At 40.5% G+C, this 21,153-nt stretch overlaps 3 protein-coding genes across 3 annotated transcripts; all 3 read right to left on the minus strand.

Moving 5' to 3' along the window:
• Positions 1–42: 42 nt before the first annotated feature.
• On the minus strand, positions 43–7,495 carry ltv1 (LTV1 ribosome biogenesis factor). Its single transcript, XM_059554750.1, has 11 exons — positions 7,336–7,495; positions 6,864–6,995; positions 6,593–6,772; positions 5,646–5,733; positions 4,915–5,032; positions 4,519–4,744; positions 4,221–4,348; positions 3,999–4,144; positions 3,722–3,774; positions 959–1,159; positions 43–704 (listed from the first exon to the last, which is right to left on the minus strand). Exons 1-11 carry the CDS (start codon positions 7,336–7,338, stop codon positions 591–593), a joined length of 1,389 nt encoding a protein of 462 aa, XP_059410733.1. The 5' UTR covers positions 7,339–7,495; the 3' UTR covers positions 43–590.
• A 763-nt stretch (positions 7,496–8,258) lies between these two features.
• On the minus strand, positions 8,259–16,953 carry capn9 (calpain 9). The gene is made up of 20 exons (XM_059554754.1): positions 16,747–16,953; positions 15,303–15,372; positions 14,401–14,519; positions 14,185–14,318; positions 13,905–14,073; positions 13,741–13,824; positions 13,581–13,666; positions 12,628–12,705; positions 12,243–12,403; positions 11,946–12,103; positions 11,648–11,856; positions 11,084–11,120; positions 10,880–10,960; positions 10,031–10,088; positions 9,884–9,948; positions 9,669–9,737; positions 9,462–9,540; positions 9,264–9,380; positions 9,040–9,098; positions 8,259–8,744 (listed from the first exon to the last, which is right to left on the minus strand). Exons 1-20 carry the CDS (start codon positions 16,951–16,953, stop codon positions 8,718–8,720), a joined length of 2,067 nt encoding a protein of 688 aa, XP_059410737.1. The 3' UTR covers positions 8,259–8,717.
• A 1,691-nt stretch (positions 16,954–18,644) lies between these two features.
• taf5l (TAF5-like RNA polymerase II, p300/CBP-associated factor (PCAF)-associated factor) lies at positions 18,645–20,811 on the minus strand. Its single transcript, XM_059555034.1, is given in 5 exon segments — positions 18,645–18,835; positions 18,837–19,094; positions 19,096–19,400; positions 20,367–20,468; positions 20,638–20,811. Coding segments are annotated over 5 exon segments (975 nt in total). The 3' UTR covers positions 18,645–18,699.
• Positions 20,812–21,153: the final 342 nt, after the last annotated feature.

Raw genomic sequence — 21,153 nt, forward strand, 5'->3', positions numbered from 1 at the left:
ATGCTCACTACATGGTGAAAACAGGAACTGTTGAGGTTAAAAAAAATTGTTTATTGTTCAATCCTGTGAATGGCATTTATGCACAATACATGATGGGAGAAGACGAGAGATTTTCATCATGATGAACTGACAAGCCAATTTATAAAGCCATGCTATCTAGATACAGGCAGCTGATATTTTGACAATGTGCCAATTTAAAAAGAAAAAAAGATAGTTTTTTGTTGTTGTTGTATTTTTCCATATTGTGTTTTTATTAAAACCAGATTGGGATTCTATTGGGAAAAAAATAGTACTTGTTTTAATACATGTATATAAACTGATAACTGGTTGAAACCCTTTTTTAATTATATTCTGTACAAACAACAAATGTTGAGTCATTAAGTAATGAACTCCTGCTGACTGTTTACCTTTAAACAATCAAACTTAAATAGAACAGTTTCTGAAGATTCCATTTGTTATGATGTCTCCATGACAACAAGCGCTAGGCAAACAAACATAGAAGTTCTGGTAAGGAACACTGTGACAGTGTAACCCTGTGAGCTGGTGTGTCTTCAGTGAGGTCCTGTAGTCTTTGGAGCATCTCCGCCGTCCTACGAGAGCTTCAGACCCTGAACGTTTGCTCTTAAATGAACCATCTGCTTCTCCTGCATCTGCTTCTCCTGTTTGAACGCCAGTTTGTTTGCTTTCTTCTCTGACCTCCTCTCCTAAAACAATGAAGGAAATTAAAGGTGCTTTTTAGGTAGTAATATGGCCGAGTGGTTAATACGGAGCATTCTTCCTCTTCTAATGTGAGATTTTTTTCTCTAATTCAATTATAAAATAATAAATCCCAAGTGTGACAACTTGAAGTGCCAACACACTTCTCCTCAACTAGCTGATGTCTGGCAGGACATAAACCAGAGATGACTAGATAATCGCAACATAATGTGAGGTAGATTGATATTTAATATTATTTCACCTTCCTCTCCGTCTTGATGGCCTGTTTCCTGGCTCTCCTCTCCTCTGCGCTCTCCTCCCGTGAGCGGGGCTGTGTGGCGGCTCGGGGCAGGTCCGAGTCGTTGATCCTCTCCATCCTCTCCACCTGTTTGGTAGTCGGGCCTCGTTTTGGCAGGACGTCCAGAGGAATCCCTGTCTTAGCGGACACTCGGATCTCCTTGGGCTGCAAACACATGTTTACATTACACTTTTGGCGGATGCTTTCATCCAGTGAAACTTGCTTTGCATTCAAGATGTATATAAAATCAGTTTGTGCAGGATTCAAACCCATAGTCTTGGTGTTGCGAGCACCATGCCGTACTGTTTGCACTATGGACCACTTCTCTTGGTGTTTCTGTGTTTTAAGCTCTAATTATACTCATGTAACCCCATCCATCCTTATGGACAAACATGTTCTCCTCTAATGACCTCTGAAATGTGCTTTGGTCATGACATTGCATGCAAACTATTATAATGAGCAAATAAAGAAAACAGATCTGTGTGCTTTATTAGTCACATATACTATGAATTAGCTTGATTAATAAATGCATCAAAAGCATTTAAAAAAATTACTCACATTGAGGGTATTATTCGTTAGGATTAATATGAATACAAGCTCAATTCACTACAAACTCAACATTTGATTTCTTTTGCCTGATTGTTATAAATCTAGCAGGTTTACTTGTGTGTGTGCTATAGACATATACTGTAAGACAGAGACACAACCCACGTCTGAAATTTGGTTCACATGCAAAAAGGTTGTGGATTTGAATCGGAAATGTAACTCGCCGTTAGGGTTGGGTATCGAAAACCAGTTCCATTTTAGAACCAGTGCACAGAGGATTCCCGATTTGTGCCCGTTCCAGTGTTGCCAACGTCTTTGAATGGAAAGTGGATCAACCCTGCCTGAAAAGTCTCTAAATGTCACTAAATGACAGATGATATTCATGACCTAAGAGAGAGGGGCGTGTGCGAGCGCTGGGAGAGAGAGGGGGGGGGGGGGTCGTGTGCGCGCGCTGGGAGAGAGAGAGGGGCGTGTACGCGTGCTGGGAGAGAGAGAGAGGGGCGTGTGCGAGCGCTGGGAGAGAGGGGGGGGGGGGGTCGTGTGCAAGCGCTGGGAGAGAGAGAGAGAGGGGAGTGTGTGCACGCGCTGGGAGAGAGAGAGGGGCGTGTGCGCGCGCTGGGAGAGAGAGGGGGGGGTCGTGTGCGCGCGCTGGGAGAGAGAGAGAGGAGCTTGTGCGCGCGCTGGGAGAGAGAGAGGGGGGGGTTCGTGTGCGCGCGCTGGGAGAGAGAGGGGGGGGTTCGTGTGCGCGCACTGGGAGAGAGAGGGGGGGGGTCGTGTGCGCGCACTGGGAGAGAGAGAGGGGCGTGTGCGCGCGCTGGGAGAGAGGGGGGGGTCGTGTGCGCGCGCTGGGAGAGAGGGGGGGGGTCGTGTGCGCGCGCTGGGAGAGAGAGAGAGGGGCGTGTGCGCGCGCTGGGAGAGAGAGGGGGGGGGGTCGTGTGCGCGCGCTGGGAGAGAGAGAGGGGCGTGTGCGCGCGCTGGGAGAGAGAGGGGGGGTCGTGTGCGCGCGCTGGGAGAGAGAGGGGGGGGTCGTGTGCGCGCGCTGGGAGAGAGGGGGGGGGGGTCGTGTGCGCGCGCTGGGAGAGAGAGAGGGGCGTGTGCGCGCGCTGGGAGAGAGAGAGGGGGGGGTCGTGTGCGCGCGCTGGGAGAGAGAGGGGGGGGTTCGTGTGCGTGCGCTGGGAGAGAGAGGGGGGGGTCGTGTGCGCGCGCTGGGAGAGAGAGAGGGGCGTGCGCGCGCTGGGAGAGAGAGAGAGGGGGGGGTCGTGTGCGCGCGCTGGGAGAGAGGGGGGGGGTCGTGTGCGCGCGCTGGGAGAGAGAGGGGGGGGGTTCGTGTGCGTGCGCTGGGAGAGAGAGGGGGGGGGGGGTCATGTGCGCGCGCTGGGAGAGAGAGAGGGGCGTGCGCGCGCTGGGAGAGAGAGAGAGGGGGGGGTCGTGTGCGCGCGCTGGGAGAGAGAGTGGGGCGTGCGCGCGCTGGGAGAGAGAGAGAGGGGGGGGTCGTGTGCGCGCGCTGGGAGAGAGGGGGGGGGTCGTGTGCGCGCGCTGGGAGAGAGAGAGGGGCGTGTGCGCGCGCTGGGAGAGAGAGAGGGGGGGGGGTCGTGTGCGCGCGCTGGGAGAGAGAGAGGGGCGTGTGCGCGCGCTGGGAGAGAGAGCTCATGCTTTGGACCGGGAGAGACTAAATAAGGTTTGTCCAAGAAAGTTGCTAGATTTGTCGCTAGTCGCTTTTTTGGAAATAAGTTGCTAGGGGGGGTCTGAAAAGTTGATAAATATAGCGACAAATTGGCTAAATTGGCAACACTTGTCCATTCTCGGACTGTTCCGTGTATTTCAACTGTAGAAATGGCTGTACCGAGTTGTTTAGTTGTTTTAGCTGTGGTATTTTTTTTTTAAAGCATGGGCAAAATTCTAAATGTTTTGTAGGCTGCTGATATTTGCTCATGTTATTCAGCTGCAACAGAATGCTTTGTAAAAAGACAGAATACATGTTTGACATCTAAATGTTTGACCTATTTTTTTTTATAATGGATTTTTGATCTTATTGGAATCGAATCTAGGAATCGATAAGAATCGGAATCGATCAAATTAAAATGATACCCAACCCTACTCGCAGTGAATATGATCAGTCTCTTTACTTCTTTTGAGTGAACAATTGAATAAATATGACGAATGTATGGAAGCTTTCTTCACCTTTGGGGGGTCCTGGATCAGTTTGGGCCGGTTGTAGAGGTTGGAGTATGTACCTTGGGAGAGAAAGATGAAAATGAACTTGGTAAGAATAATGAGGACATCTGGAATCTTTAATACCTGATCAAAAAATACCAGTAATATGGTGAAATATTATTACAATTTATGATAACTGATTTCTATTGTAATACACTCTAAAATCAAATTGATTCCTGTGATCAAAACTGAATTTTTAGCAGCGTCACATGATCCTTCAGAGACTCTATGGATCAAGACTCACTGATGATGGTCTCACAGTCCCAGCGCTCTGTGGGCGGCTCAATGACCATCGTCTCAATCTCCACCTCTCCATCATCATCCTCTTCTTCATCTTCCTCTTTCACAGAGGGCAGCTCCGCAGGACCCAGCTGATCTGGTTTCTGACATCTACACACACACACACACACAAAGTGGTGAGCTCTTCTGCTGTGGTCTCTCACACACAGATCCGTGACACACTCACTCTTTCTCTTTCTGTATGAAGTAGTCTTTGATGACCTCCTCCAGTCGCTTGCTGTCCGGTTCGATGTAGCCCTCCAGCTCTGCGTTATCCAGCGCGCCGATCTCGTCATCGTCAAACTGCTCATAAAACTATTCAACAAACAGACAACTATTTGTCATAGACACTGGAACATAAACAATTAATTGTGGCGAACTGTAAATATTTCACATTGCTGTGTTGTAGTGTGTGCCTTAGTGAAAGATTGATTAGTGCTCCATGTGAACAGACACTAATGTGTGTGGAAGATCTGCTGGCTGACCTTCTCGAAGCGGTCGTCCAGGAGCGTCAGCTGCTCGTTCCTCCTCATGATGGAAGATGTGAGCGAATACTCAGTGAACCGACTCTTCGTCTCACAGTCGGCAAACATGAACTCTCTCCGGCCGCCTTCCTCATCCTCAGACAGACCACCTTCTGAATCATAATCTTGCTCCTCATCTTCATCATCTTCCTCATCCGTGTCCTCCCATTCATCATCGTCATCACCACTGAGGTCAGAAAACAAAAGGAAATTGATGATGACATCTGATGACATTGGATGTGGGCAGGGTTATGCAGATTCATCCCATTGGTTAACTCGCTTAATTTACATCCAACTTATCCAATCATCGATAAGCTATCAGGCACATGCTAATCTTTTGGCATTTGTCAGTTTTACCCCATGACGTCGTTGGCTTTGACGACGAAGTCATCTTCCAGGATGTTCTCCGGGTCGTCGAAATCAAAGTCCTCATCCAGCGCAGCGACAATGTCAGGATCCAGATCCAACCGCGGCCCTGGAAACCAAGATGCAAAACTACATTTGCATTGGTCTCTTTATCTACAGGTATTTCGCTTAACCTTTTTTTATGAAAATATATTTCTTTTTTGTAACTCAAGGTCACATTACCATTTACTATTGTTTGGTTTTGCCACTTAAGAATAAATTGTAAACTGTATTTTTTTCCTGTGATCAAAGCTGATTTTTTTTTCATCATTACTCTAGTCTTCAGTGTCACATGATCTTTCAGAAATATTGAAATTAAAAAAGCATTTCTGATTATCAGTGTTGAAAACAGTTGTGCTGCTCATATTTTTGTGAAAACAGTGATATTTTTGCCTTCATGGACACTTTTAATTGATTCATTGCATCCTTGATTAACAAAACTATTAAATAAAAACAACAACACCATTAATCTTATTAAACCCAAACTTTTGAACTGTACAGTATTCAAAAAATAATCATTAATAATTAAATATTTGTCCACCATGACTCATCCCTGTCTGAGGCCTTATTTTGGTTTTCTTCATGAATCGACCACTGAATCAAGACAGCCAGTGAGGTATGATCTGAAATAAAGTAAATGTTTGTGAGTGCAGACACATGAGTAGGACTGATTCTGATCTCACCTGAAACAGGGGCTGCTTTGTTTAATAAACCAACTTCCTCTTCAAACTCAGACGCGAACACAGACGAGGGCAGGTTGATGGAGGCCGTCTGCATGTACGACAAACATCAACATATAAAACCAGCATGTCATCAAAACACAAGCGTAACGATGCTCATCAACTGTAGGAGACGCAAACAGACCGTAATGTTGTTTGTTGTCACCTTCACTCTATCTGCATGCATATTATCAGTAAAAATAACCATAAGGTTATCTAATAACACATTTAACTTTTCAAATCTTTCATGTCATGGAAAATGGACCAAAAGTAATAATGAAAAAATCAGGGATGTGTACACATCTTTGAATTTTGAATCAGCAAGTAACTGGAAATATGTCAACACAAAAGAATTAACCCCGTGCTGAAAATCCTTTACCTAATTCTGTGTTTTTGTGTGACCTTTTAAAAACAGCTTATCAATTGTCTCTCGTTGTTATATCACCACCAAATCTTGGAATCAATCTTTTCTTTCAGTTAGCACAGGTTTTGTATTTTGTTTTGAAACATAGGCCTTATTGATCTGAGCTGATGCACTTGGGTTGTTGATTGAATAAAGCACTTTTGGTTGATAATTTTGGCAATGCTCACTCAAAAATGGTGCATAAAATCTTGAGTCATTTAAAGACAATAAGTTGATTAAAAGACAGAATCCAATATTCGGTGATAATGTATCATTTTTGTAGGCTGGTCATTTTTTACCAGGACTAACAGAAATGTAACAAGGTAAGGGAAAAATCCCTAAAAAAGTAAAAAACTAGTGACTTTAGAAAATAAATGTCACGCAGGTTTAGAATGACATGAGGGCGTCTTTTCATGGTTGTGTGGACTATTTAAGTGGAAGTTATTTAATCAGTGGTGTCACATGTTTGGAATATATAATTATCATTTCTGCTGGTGAATGGCCTCACAGGGACGCTGGCCTCCTCTTCATCCTCTTCAGGTTTCGGTCGAGCGTCTCTGCGGATGCGAGGAGCAGAGACCAACTCTGCGGGCTGAGGCGCCTCTCTCAGGTGCTGCAGGTAATTGTAGTCATCATCAAAAAACACTCCGAAATTACGCTGTTCCTCCTTCCTCTTCTCCACCTCCACCTGCAGGAACAAATGCCAAAATCAGGGACACGGTCAGGGGGTGATATTTCAGTGTTAACACTACTTAAGAAGTGGGGTGTGTGTGTTTTACCCTGGCAGCGGGCAGAAGGACATGTTGGGGAGCTGTCTCGTCTGCAGCCAGAGGATCTTTCTGACTTCTGTGCACCAGGTGAAAGGACAATGCGCTCTTCTTATTGATGAAGGCTTTCTTCTTTTTGTGAGGCTGGGGACAAACAGATCACGACTATAATGCGCCAACACACAAATCTGTCCTTTTCATTTTATCCACTTCTGGGTGCATTTTATTTAATCTTTGTGTGTTCTGGGCCAAATGTTTCATAATGCAACACTACAATTCAAAACTACAATAAGACTGCTTTCGGTGTTATTAAAACGTAACGCACACCTAAAGCATAAATCTTGAGAGAAACGAGTCTATTTTAGAACGCAGGCATTGTATTTCGTGTTTAAATGAGAAAAGTTGTTGCTACAGTTTAACACGTGATTTACACGCTTACTGGCCTGACAGCTGAATATGTAAAAACAAGACTGAAGTTACTCACCATTCTTATAGTTTAAGGAATATCCAAGCGTTTGTATTTAAGGTATGAAGTGAACGTAATGGTATCGATGTTATGAAAAGTGAACAACGAAGTATCAAACAGAAATTCTTCTGTCAGCTCGAAACGCGTGGACAACAGCGGCCATTTTTGGACTATACCATCCCGAATGACTGAAGAAGGAGCGATAGTCCAAAACATCTGTCATAAATAACAAGTTATTATTTATTTATAAAGTGCTGCTTACGATTTGTATATAAAGTTTAACATTATATACTGAAGCGATCTAATAAATGACAGCGCTACCAGCCGCGACCGTTGTAGTTGAAAAAACACCCCTGAATCGGTTTTGGTTTAGTCTAAACGAGGGACTTGACGTACTGATGATGACGTTAAAACGCTAGCCTGCAAATTCTAAATGAAAAATTATCTTGTTAACTTTTATATTCTTACATATATCACGTTAGCTTTTATTTACTTTTAATTAAAAAAAAAATTCCAATATGTTTGAGTGTTTTTATCGTTGCTGTTGCAGTGCCTGTTGTTTTGATTATTCAAATATATATATATATATATATATATATATATATATATATATATATATATATATATATATATATATATATATATATATATATATATTGCTTTTATTTGGTTCATCTTAAGTTAGACAGAATGTAATAATAAGGCAAATATATTAATTTCAAATTATTAAGAAAAAACAAACACAAGACACGCAATATATAAAGAAAGAAACGCGTTTGTTAGTTTTAATGTAATTGACTGATCAGATGATATTTTTCATTTTTGTTTATTCATTTATTTGCTTGATTGATTTGTTGAAAATGTTTAATTTCATTAACCAGTAATATGTTGCCCATTTAGTTCATTTTTTTTAAATGAATCACTGAAAAAATGCTTGGACCTTGTTTAATATTAAACAATGATTTTTATTAAACATATTTCAGTTATTTGATGCTCTATTTCAGCTTCTCAATAACAATAGTTGCAGTAATTGATCGTCATTTAAATTATTTTATATTCCTGATTTTGTTCATTTATGCATGCACCTTACGAGATGAAAACTTGGCGCTTTAGCAGCTCTGTGAATAATACATCTTTCAATAATTACAGATTCTTGCAACATCCATAAATGGTGAATATACCTCAAATCACAGAAAAATAACAGTAAACGTGCCATCAAGAACACAACACTTGAGAAAATAATCATAGAAAAACTTTCAGGTAAATCTGTAGTCAATAGCAATGGGAAAGACCCCACAAACAAACAAAAACGTGTAAAATCTGTTCCACATAAGAGTGAAAATCCAGTGGCACAGCTGTCTCCATCCATCTCATCGTTCCTGCTGGATTGTGTTGAATCCTCATATGTTCATGGACAACATCAGGAACTGTGAAGAAATGAAGATTTGTTTATAACATTGACATGTTAGAGTTATTAAAAGGAGTAACAATACTTACTAAAACACACGAAAGCAGCTCAAAATGTATGAAACATGAACTTTGAAAGCAATATGTGGCTTAAAACGTTGCCTAACGTTGTTAAATAAGGAAACTACTAAGAACTAGCTTACGTTTTTGACAAATTGGGGAACTGTTGTAGTTCATGTATTGCAAATAAATAAATAATGCTTTTTTATGTTTACAAAAAGGTAAAAAATAAATTTAAAAAAAGTGATGTTTCACCTGCATCATGTTCAGACTGATCACTCCTTTCTTTTGCTTATCTAAGGCCTGGAAGACTCCTGTAACATAAGTCAAAATCTAGATTTAAATACCAGGTTTTATTTACACTCAACATGTTTTGAGTGTTGGAATGTTCTGAATATTAATAATAAAGAAGAAAAAAACACAAAAATACACTCAAAAGTAGAGATAAGACTTTTAGTTGATGCATTGTCATTACGTACTGAACATGTTCTCCAGACGCACGATGCATGTCAGGTAATCATCAAAATCAATTTCAAAATTTTCATCTGCAAACCGCAGACCAAGCAACTGCAAAATCTTATTGTTCAAATTCATGCCTGAATGAAGAAAACACAAACAAGGTCAGAGAAAACACTGATTTCTAAATAATTCAGTTTAAATTTCACTATGATGTTTACCTGCAGCATTAAGAGCACTGCGCAGCTCGTAGGATGACATGCGTCCAGAACGGTCCGTATCGTAAGACAGGAACAGCATCTACCACAAGCACACGACACACATTCACACTTTCTCTGTGGAAGATTCATTCTGAGAAATAAGGTGATATTCTGGAAGATGGTCATTGATGACAAGCTAACAAGTAAATGTATGATCCTGTAACTTACGATCCAGTTCTTCAGCTTATCCCAGAAGACTTTGAACTCCTCGAATTCCAGCATTCCGGTGTTATCCGCCTGCACTCGGTTCAGGAAAACTCAGGAACAGTGGTTCAAAATAATACTCACGTATCAGATGTAAAATGTAATTAAATGTAATTAAACTTGAGGCAGAAGTGGGTTAGTTTAGACTAATGACACACGGATGGTCGTTGAGAGGATACATCCATCAGGTTGATGATGCTGTGGCAGGTATTGAGTGTCAAGCCATCAAACTTCACCTCTTTCCCTGCAGAGAGACAGTTGCATGTGAGCTCTTTATGGTATTTCTGGTTTTGGATTGAAATGCTTGTAAACGTTGGCAGACTCACTTCTGCTCAGAACATTGTTCAGCACATGCTGCAGTTCTCTGGCACTGATGGCCTTATCCTTCATAGAGACATAAAACAGTGTAAAACATACAGTAATCCACAATCACACCAGAGGAGGGCGAGCTCGGGCTGTTGTGGGATTCTCAAACATTTCCCCAGCCTAACTCCTCTGTTAATGCTTTAATAATTTAATAACACATTCTATGTTCATGGCTCTCCAATCTCAGTTAATGGTCACATGACGTACAGGTAAACAAATAAGATTATTTCTATGGTGTTCCAATTGTGCCAAAAATCAGTTGACTGCTTTGTGTTTTGTTCTATACATTTGTCATTGTCTACACAGTCATTGCCAAATTGTTCAGGTAAATCAGTATAAGTTGACGTATATGTTGTCTGTTGGCGTCGTCCCGCCATCTTTTTCTCTGTTGTTTTTACTGTTGTTCTTATTGTTGTTTTGTTCTGTCACCCTTACTGTCATCTTATTCTTTCATTCTAATGTCGTCTTTGTTCTGTCATCATGACATTAGGATGACAGAACATAACGACAGCAGGATGACAACGTCAACAGACAACATATACTGATTTACCTGAACAAGTATGCAATGACTGTAGACAAAGACAAATGTATAGAACAAAGCACAAAGCAGTCGACTCATTTTAGGCACAAATGGAACCCCATATTTTTTGATCTCTTGATTGTTTTTATTTAAAAATTGATTGTTTACTTTAATGTCACATTTTTAGGATTGAATTAATAGTTAGTTTGTCATCAGCTTTTTATCAACACCGTGCAGTTTGCTTTGGGAAACTCAGCAGTAAACAGACTGGAGTTGATCAGTTTCTTACCGATCCGGCGATCTGTTCGAACAGTCTCCTCAGGCCCTTCTCCTCATCCGTCTCCTCCTCAGGTGGGTTTGGCTTCGGTGGCTTCGCAAATCAAACACACATGCACACACTTTCAGCATTCAACATCAGTGTATGTCAAATTATTGATGTCCAGTAAATGAGTCTTTCCCAGCTCCCAGCGAGACTATAAATGAATCAACTCACCTCTGGCAGATCTGCTTTAATGGTGTTTCCCATCTCACTGCAAACACAAAACACATTACATCGTACAGTCATTTGGTGTAAAAATACATCTACGGGATATGAGTATTCATTTGAGAGGAATTACGTTTTTTAATGGAAATAGGTTTCAAGAATACCATGAATGAATAATTCACTATAATTATAATACTTTTATGATTAATGCAATGCCAGTGAAATGCATACACACATGCACAAACTAAGATTATTTGTGAATAATCGTGCTGTTATATAAAAAAGTTATTTGACGCAGAGTTTAATATAATGCTATGAGTCATATAAACTACTTTCATAGTATTTAAATGGTGCATTTTTGTGTTTTTTGGAGCTGCGTCATACATTCGGTATGATATAGCTGCATTAAGATTCTTTTAAAATTTCTCCTTTTGTATTCTTAGAAAAATAACAGCATGGGAGTTTTGAAAGGCATGAGTAAATGTGAGCAAACAATGACAGAACTTTTCTTTTTTTCTAAAATCTTCTTTAAAATCCTGCTGATAACACTGGAGAGTATTTGCATGGACATACATGGCTCCAGCTTTGTTCTCGGAGAAGATCCGGATCAGGAAGTCAGCCTCATGGTGCGGCTGGAAGGTGGTGGGCACCAGCAGGTAGTTTCCCGGCGGCAGTCTGAAGCGCTCGGACACCTCCCTCATGTTGACGTAAGAACGGCTCCGCGCTTTAGAGCCGTTGTAGCGGAAAAAGTCCTTCCCCTGGTGATCTTGATCATCAGGAGCCTAAGGTTAGGTGAGTGATCAGGTCAGTTTTCAGTGGAGCGAGAGGCACTACATGAAGGTCTTCCAGCACAGTATTACATCTCCCTCACCTCGTAAATGGCAAAGCCAATGGTCTCTAAGTCAAGCCCCTCTTTCCTGAGCCGACGGCGGTTCTTCTGCAACAGGGCCACGATGACACTGCACATCTTGTCACCATCATCTGGATGGTCCAGACGGAGCTTAAACTGCGGGTTTGTCCAGAATGTGTCTGAGAAGGGAAAACCGAGATCAAGAGGAACACTAATATAGGTCTAAACAACTGTAAATAGTACAATTTCTGGGCCTCATGCATAAACTATAGTTTGGGTTAGCATGCAAACTTTTATGATGAAGTCTATGATACTGACCGATGTAGTTCCTGCATCCTCCAGCAGTGGAGCCCCTGATCCAGTTGCCCTCGAACAGATTGACTTGCCACTTCTTCCTATCGTCGTCTGACAGAGAGTCAGCAGTCAGGTTACAGATCTCAATTTTATCGTAGTTGGCTTTGAAGTCCCCGAACTCCATCCTGCAACACAGCAAGTCATGTTAGTTCACAGCACACATCTGAATGAGCTCGCTGAGTCAGATCATCCTGGTTCTCATGTGGAGCGATTCTTTAAGTGCAATCAACCTGACATAAACTTCTTCTGTTAACTTTTAAAGCCCCTCGTTACATCACATGGGTGTTTTGAAAGGCATCACCAAATAGAATGTATTATTATTGCTCTGAATGTGATGGGTCACACATACCAGAACTCTCCGTCATCCAAAGAGTTGTGCAGCAGTCGTGTCTTCTCTGAACTGCCGATAGCGTTCCATTCCCTGGAACTGGAAAACAAGATTTAAAGAAAGAAAGACCACAAGAGTATCAGAAATTAAATAATAAAAAACTTGCTGCAGATTGGGAAGTCTGTGGCTCTTTTTTTCTACATATTAAATTACTTGCAACCCAGAGCGCACAGACAAAATGCAATAAGAAATGCTGTTGTTATCTTGGATTCTGGGTGCTTGATGCTTGGGAACACATTGAGTTCTGTGAGGTAATTAAACCAAATTCTTTTAAATCTAGTTCTGTGGAATGATTAATCGCGATTAATCGCATCCAAAATATAATTTTTTATTTACATAATATATGTGTGTGTACTGTGTATATTTATTATGTATATATAAATACACACGCATGCATATATTTCTGAAAAAAATTGTTTATATTTTAAATATATTTATTTATAATATAAATGACATGAATATATGCATGTAAATATTTGTGAAATATTTACTGTATGTGTGTGCATTCATAGATACATAAGTACACATATTACGTAACTTAAAACTTTTATTTTGAATGCAATTAATCACGATTAATCGTTTGACAGCACTATTGAATACACAATTGAGGTAGCATAAATTCATGAGTCACGGAAGTGGTTTTTCATGCGCATCCATGAATTCATTTGTGTTTCGATTATAGTTTATGTGCATGTTTTCTTGTTTAATTAAAAAGTTATCCACCTCAATTGAGTTTAAATGCATTTTCCAGCTTATTTCATCCCAGAAATCACATAAAAAATAATTAGTTGAAAACATAGGTAATTGTATGGACATAACATCTCTATGTTTCTTAATAATGACTACTATTATGAATTTTTGATCATGTTTAACAGATGTACTTCATTCAAGTGTTACCATTAGTGGATTCTTACTTGTCGCTCCAGGGTCCGTTCCACTCCACCTGACCCCAGGGGTTACGAACACGAATCAGCTGGACCTTTGATCCTCTGTAGTTGACCTGAGAAGACGAGACAAGACGTAAGAGATAATAAAGAGACAATAAAGAGTGAATCTATGAAAATGCTTGGTTACCTCTTCCACTCCAGTGATGGAGTAAGCGTGGCCTTTAACCAGACCAGTAGTGGTTTGTGCTTCAGATTCAGCAGAACTAGTGATCTAGTGATACGAAAACACAAACATCTGGGATTTAGGAACAGCTGCTGATCTCACTTTGAATCCAACAAAGCTTCGCTTACATCGATGGAGCAGCCGAGCATGGATCCTCTCTCCACGGCTTTCTTGAGGATGAGGAAGAGGTTTGTGGGGGCGTTCTTCGTCTCGTACATCTCCCCCACGCCGCCCGTGAAGTCCTCCATCGCCTCCATGGTGCTTCCTCCTTTCAGGGATTCATAGCTGCCATTCAGCCTGAGAGGGAAGCGCAAGAGATGATTGACTTACATAAACAGGTTCGACGTCTCAAAACTAGATATGACAAGACATCAAGGCTTATCTTGTTTTGTAAACTCAAGTGCATACTTGGCATAGGCCTTCTCCAGAAGTGCACTCCAGAACTCAGTTTGGTCAGCGGAGTGGACGAACACCAGCTTGTTCCTCACACACGGGAGTCGGTCGTCCACCACCACGTCCAGCCATTTATTATGCTGCCAGAACTGCATAACAAGGGGAGATGGTTAGGGTTGGAGGTCATTGGGAAGCTGTAGAGAGAGAGAGAGTTCAGAGAGTGGGATTTACCTGGAAATGGAAGATTCCAGCGTAGCCACGATCAAAGTCCTGGTCATGTGGTACGACCCTTTTTAGAGTTTCCTCATGGAGGGTCAGGGAGGCAATCGCTGCCAGCAACCAGCAGTCTCCTGCGTGGCCAAACATGAAGGGCAAGAGATCATATTACAGTGTTGAGGCATTGCATTTAATGCATTGCAAGTAATGCAAGGTATGTAATCAATCAGACTACTTTACCAAGTGACTGGTAAAGTAATGCATTAGTTTTACATTTACAACAATATATCGGAGTTACTTTTTCAAATAAGTATCGCAAGTTACTTTGCTTTCCCATTTATTCACTGGCACTTTGTTCAGCCTAAAGTTTATCAATTTCACTTTTGGTGTGAAAGGGCCCTTAAAGTTGCCAAAAATATAACTTCTGGCATTAAAAAACTATTAAGCGAGCCCAGCCCAGGTGACACAAAGTAGTGCAAAAGTAATGTACTTTCCATTTAAAGTAACTAAGTAACACAATCAGTTACTTTTTCATGGAGTAATGCAATATTGTAATGCATCACTTTTGTAAGTATCACTAGCTTGCTCTATCTTTTTCTATTCTATCGGTTTTCTTTTTATTTATTATATTATTTAAAACCCCTTGCTACGTGTACTGCGTTTAAGCTAACGGAGACTTGTTATAGCACTTGTGTATCATTGCTCTTTTGGTGTTTTTGATTGCTTCCATTGTCCACATTTGTCAGTCACTTTGGATAAAAGCGTCTGCTAAATTAATAAATGTAAATGTAAATCAGTAACCCTCCACAACACTGATCCATTATTTTATTCTTTGGCCATTGGAAGTGTTTTGCTCAGATTAAGGTTTAATTTTGTCATAAAACATTTTATTAACCTGAAACGACAGCAAAACATACCCAGCTGCCCCTGACAGATGTCTGTCCTGGTGGCTCCTCCTGTAATGAACTTTGGGTCTTTGCAGATTTCCTGAATTTGAACAGATATCAGGGAAAAATATCAGTCTGTCAAATCAAATAACATCCTTCTGTATGCTTTCCCTCAATCTATCATCCATCTTGCAGAATTTGAAGAGATCAGAGAAAAAAATTGATCTCTCATGCTATCTATCCATCCATCCATGTTAAGAGATGTTCTGAATGCAGTAATGACAGAAGAATTGAGTACTGTAGGTTGTTTATACAACAGTATTTTCAATCTTTAAAATTTTTGTACAGACATTTCCAGAAGATTCAACATGTCACATGATCTGCAGTTACTGTATATCTAACGAAGTGTTTGATTAGAGACAGAGACATACGTGTGAACGCCACCCTTGATGCCTGTGTGGGGTGTGTTCACATTCTAACGCAAGCCCACAATCTTCACGAGCTGCATATCTAAGGTCGCTCTGCAGGAACGCCCTGGAATGCAATGCAGTTGTAGTTTCATTCAGAGTTTACAAGCATGATGGAGGGGTGGGGAGCATCTTAGATTATTTTTTACAACTACTGGCAACCTGTTCTTAAACTCAACCAAGTAGTCTATTCTAGAAGAAAACCTACATCCACTTTCCATTCAATCGCTCAAGACTAAATAAACAATGCACTCCGTACATGCCAAAATTCAATCGGCATTCCTGACCTACTGCATGCATCAGTCTCCAGTGGCTTCAGGACTTCAGAAATGTCCTTCATGCACAAATATGACCTCTGTTGTGATTGACATTTAAAGGGACATGAAATGTCAGGGATTTGAGTTCTGGTGTGTTCACAAGGCGGCCAGCCAGCTGGGTTAAACTTGCATGACAGGTTTTAAAGTGCCAAAATCCCATTCTAAAACATGCAACTTGCACACAAAGGTAAAGTCATGTGATGTAAAGGTCAAAAACGATGTTAATGTTTTAAGATGGTGCGTAATATTACAGGTGAAACCATTATTAATTACGAACCATAAAACCACTTCCATTCATTCATTCATTCATTTAACATCCATCCATACTTGTACAGGAGGAGCATCACAGAGAAGGGAATGCTTCAGATTTCACAGTTATAGACATTTGTCAACTTTATAGATTACATCAGAACCCATCAAATTCACCCTCAATTCCCTCCGCAGGGCCAATTTATATGAATGGAAAAATCCTTTCTGCACTATGAGATCTTGCTCCATCAAATCCAGGTGGTTTTTCATGTGATTTGGGGTCTCATTTGTTGTTTGGATGATCAAGTGCTGGTTGATATTTCAGTAAAGAGAATAAATGTGTTCGATTACCCAATTCATCGTACTCTACTTACTGTTTGCACCTCATCCAGGAGTCAAAAATGTCATCTTGCAGCATCATGCCTACTGCGGGTCACTTACCCCCGGCCTCTTCCATTCAAAGTTAACCGGGACCCTCTGGCTGAAGAAGAGCGAGTCATCTACGGCTGGGAAATCTGGATCCTCAAACAGCTTCCCCTTCTGCAAACACTCCAGGCGAAGCTGTTCAAACGTCTTCCCGTCCGCCTGTGTGCTGTTCACTAGGGTTGCCTGGCCAGAGCCACTCGGCAGATTCACGCTGTAGGGCATCTTCAAACGGGCCAAAACCACAGACAGGACACTGGTGACGCTCGTCTGGAGCTGTGAGCTTGTGTTCGAGTGTGTGTGTGTGTGTGTGTGGGTGTGAGATGAATTCAGCCACACTGGACAGGCTCGTCAGGTTGGCGTCACGCCCATCCAGAGCAGAACTGGTTTGGGTGAAAGCAGCCACACCTGTGTGAGAAGAGGTGGATCGGATCCTGCTTGAGAACTTTACTACGGTATTACTGCAGGAATCAGATCAGAAATATGAAATGTTACAAAAACATATTTGCAAGTATCAGAGCGATGCAAAAACATTTCCTTGAAAGAACCAAACAATACAAAAGTCATGTTTTTCTGTCACTGTTAAAAGACAAACATCCCATGATTGTGTGGTTGACCACTAGGACACAAAAAGGAAACTCCAAACAGAGACTCTCACCTTGCTTTATACAAAACTAAGTGCAGGGTTGCAAAATCAGATTCAAGGAAAGTCATCATTCAGTCCATCCATGAGATACAAAAGACAAATTTGGCATTTATATTAATCATTCATATTTTTCTTTTGCTTTTATGAGGAAGTATTTTTTATTTTTTATTTTGCAGTAAAATTAAACTCAATCCCTAGTGACTGGAGGAATAAAATCTAGGATAAATGACAGCTTCATCAGGACTGTTTTCTGCCTAAACTAGGATGAATGCCGTTTATCTGGCTTCCAGGAGAACAGTGCTGGATGTGCTTACCTTTATAAACATACAGTAGGCCATCAACAAACAACAGCAACGTTACAATAGAAATTGGCCAAACTGAAAAATACAGACACGGAAATAATGAAAAATATAGTTGTTTTTTTAATGAAAGCAGCAGGCTACACCTCTAATGTTCTTCAGAGGCATCAACACAAATCATAACAAAAATGAACCAAAACATCAACACTCTCGCTTTACAAAACACAAAGGGTAAATCTCACAAAAACCCATCAAGAACATGTCCTGACCATATTTCGGCAAGAAGAAAAAAAAAAAAAAAATTATATATATATATATATATATTGCTCAAAGAAAATAAACCCTATTAAAATGACAATTGTCATCCAAATACTTATTTTAATGCCAACAACAATAATAATAATGATGATGATGATGAAAATCAAGGTATTATTTGTTGTCTTTCCTTTAATAAGATAAAATGCTGTAAATTATAAATTTATAAGTAATATTTTATATTGCCATTTTTATTGCAAAACATCTATTAAAGAAAAGAAACTGTGTCCTAAATTATGTCCTAAATTATTTAGTTCAATCAACAAATTAAGAGCAGTACAACAAATACAGTTGTATATGGCCTGGCTGACTACGTCTTGTATTAATTTTTCTACAAATCCTGTCATACGAGCACAAACTGACAGTTACCACTTATAAGCTGTTACTAGATATTGTAGAAACATAATTTTTTGTAAAGTGGCTTTGTAACGATTTGTATTGTAAAAAGTGCTATACAAATAAACTTGAATTGAATTGAATAGAATACAGTCAAATACAGGATCTCACTGTTTTTTGTGCTTTACAGTAATAAGAACTTAGGTACAGGTTTGTCATAATGTCACCATGCCAAATAATAATGGTGCTAAGTGGCTTCATTTTACTTATAGGATGAATTCAGATAAACTGGAGTGCATTCTGCCATTGAGATGACTGGGGGATTATCCTGAATGAACCCTAACCATTTTATCAGATTTTGGGGTGTTTTGACTCTCACTGTTCCTGTTTCTCCAGCACTGTGCCCGTCACCAGCAGCAGGTCGCAGGACATGAACTGCACATTGAGGATGTTGCTAGTGCTGCCCGTGTACTGTCCGATCTGCTCACTGGGGATGCTGTGAATGTCCCACCCGCACCGAGTGGTCCATGGAGGGGGAGGCCACCAGACTGCTGTCCTGACTGAAGGAGAGGCTGGTGATGCTGTCGCTGTGACCCTGCAGGTCTTTCAACAGGCTGCCGGACGCCAGGTCCCACGGCTTCAGTCTCTGGTCCTCTCCGGCCGACGCCAGGTATTTGCCGTTGGGTGAGAAGGAGAGGGACAGCACGAGCCCGCGGTGCCCAGTGAACAGCCTCACAGACGCCCCCTACTGTGTGCTCCACAGGTCTCCAAAGGTCTCCGGCATACAGACGCAGAGGATAGGTGCACACGAAGCTCCAGAGGCGAGCGGTGCGGTCGTGGGACGCCGTGGAGAAGTACACGCTGCAGGGACTGACGTCCATGTCCCAGACGGGATGGGCGTAGCTGCGTTACAGGACAGTGTTCGTGAAGCTGCTCAGGTCCCAGAGGTGTATGCTGGAGTCCTCCGTACAGGACAGCAGGCCGGAGCCATCCGTCAGGAACGCCGTACCATACACAGGACCGATGTGAGCGCGCAGGGTCTTTATCTCACTGCTCGAGGCGTCTTCATCATCTGCCTGATTACAAACAAAGACACGTGAAAAACTCAAGATGGACGGAAACACAATAAACCACCTAAAAATGTGCTTAATATAATTGCAAGTATGTGACCATGGACCACAGAACCAGTCACAATGGTAATTTTTTTAAATTTGAATAAATAAGCTTTCCATTGATGTATGGTTTGTTAGGATCGGACAATATTTGGTTGAGATACAACTATTTGAAAATTGGAGAGTGCAAAAAAAAAAAAATCGAAATATTGAGAAAATCGCCTTTAAAGTTGTCCAAGTGAAGTCCTTAGCAATGCATATTACTAATCAAAACTTACATTTTGAAACATTTATGGTAGAAAATGTAGAAATGTATGAATGAATGTAGAAAATGTTCACATATAGTAGAAGTGTATCGATATTGCCATATAAATAGTCAGATTTTTGACCAATTAGTGCAATATTTACAATATGTTTGATGAAATAGCATTTAAAAATTAATTCAAATATTTGTTTATAATTCCTTGATTTTCTCAAAATGTCCAGAAATCTGTGCCATCATACAAGATTGAAAAAATATTGTAAATATGTTTATTTGTTAGCATTTATGTTATCATTGTTCATTTAGTAAAAATAAAAAGTATTAATTCACTGTAAATTATACTGTAACATTTCACAATAAATCTTCTGGACAAAGACTGTTTGGTTCAAATGAGGGTTTATTTGAATAATAATAATATATAATATATATATATATATATATATATATATGTATGTATTATAATAATAAATAAAACAGCTGAGTTCAATGGAGTCAATAAAAATCTATGTAATTACAAAGGCAATATAAATTTAAATAAAGTTAAATATGCAAATGTGTTTTATTATTTGTTTTATAAACATATTTAGAAAGTGTCACAAAGAAAGATAGGAAACTAAATGTGGTCAGTCTCATCTTAAAACATAGTTTTTAACAGTAAATTATCTGACCTGAGGCGTGATTACTCCTCGCAGCAGGTCTACGATCGCGTTCTGCTCGGGGTCCTGCTGGAAGAGCGCGTGGAAGCGACTGTAGAAGGAGTCCACCGCCCCCTTCAGGCCACAAAACAGAACAAAAATAACAACAACAACATACAGACTAAAGCTGATGATACACCTGCCAACTTTTTGAGCAAAGCCTCTACGCTCAAATACACTCCACTCGCAGCGCCTTAGATCCGTTTTACAGTTCAGTAAAGCTGTAAAACACCTACTGCATAACCCGCATGAGACAGTCCCAGAGAAAAGCGCTGAAAAACTGGTCGAGAGTTCTTAACTGAAGAAGAGGTCGAGAGAAAACTGCAGATCCCATCCACCGCTGCTCCATTAGCCGCTCTCTCTTCTTCAGCGCCTTCGCTGAGAGCGCGCTGACGTCACTGCTGCTGCACTGCGCCATCTAGCGCAAACAACTACTAATACATTATCGAAAAACATTCGCTTTACTTTTATTATTATTTTTAGTGTCTGTGCAGATTTGTTTTTCTTATACATATTTGTCATATAAATATGAATATTAAAATATAGAGTCATATTAAATTATATAAAATGTATATACTTCATATCATTTGCTATTATTATAAATGTATAATCTTTACTTAAACTATTAATAAATCTATGATCGTATTTTTTAAGTTATGATCTTTTTTAATTAATCATTTTAAGGTGCAGTTCTTTTAATTTAATGACACTGTTAATATACATTTGCCTTGCAATTACCTTAAACTCACATAACGCCAGT

Source organism: Carassius carassius, chromosome 7 (assembly GCF_963082965.1).
Source record: "Carassius carassius chromosome 7, fCarCar2.1, whole genome shotgun sequence".
Classification (NCBI taxonomy): domain Eukaryota; kingdom Metazoa; phylum Chordata; class Actinopteri; order Cypriniformes; family Cyprinidae; genus Carassius; species Carassius carassius.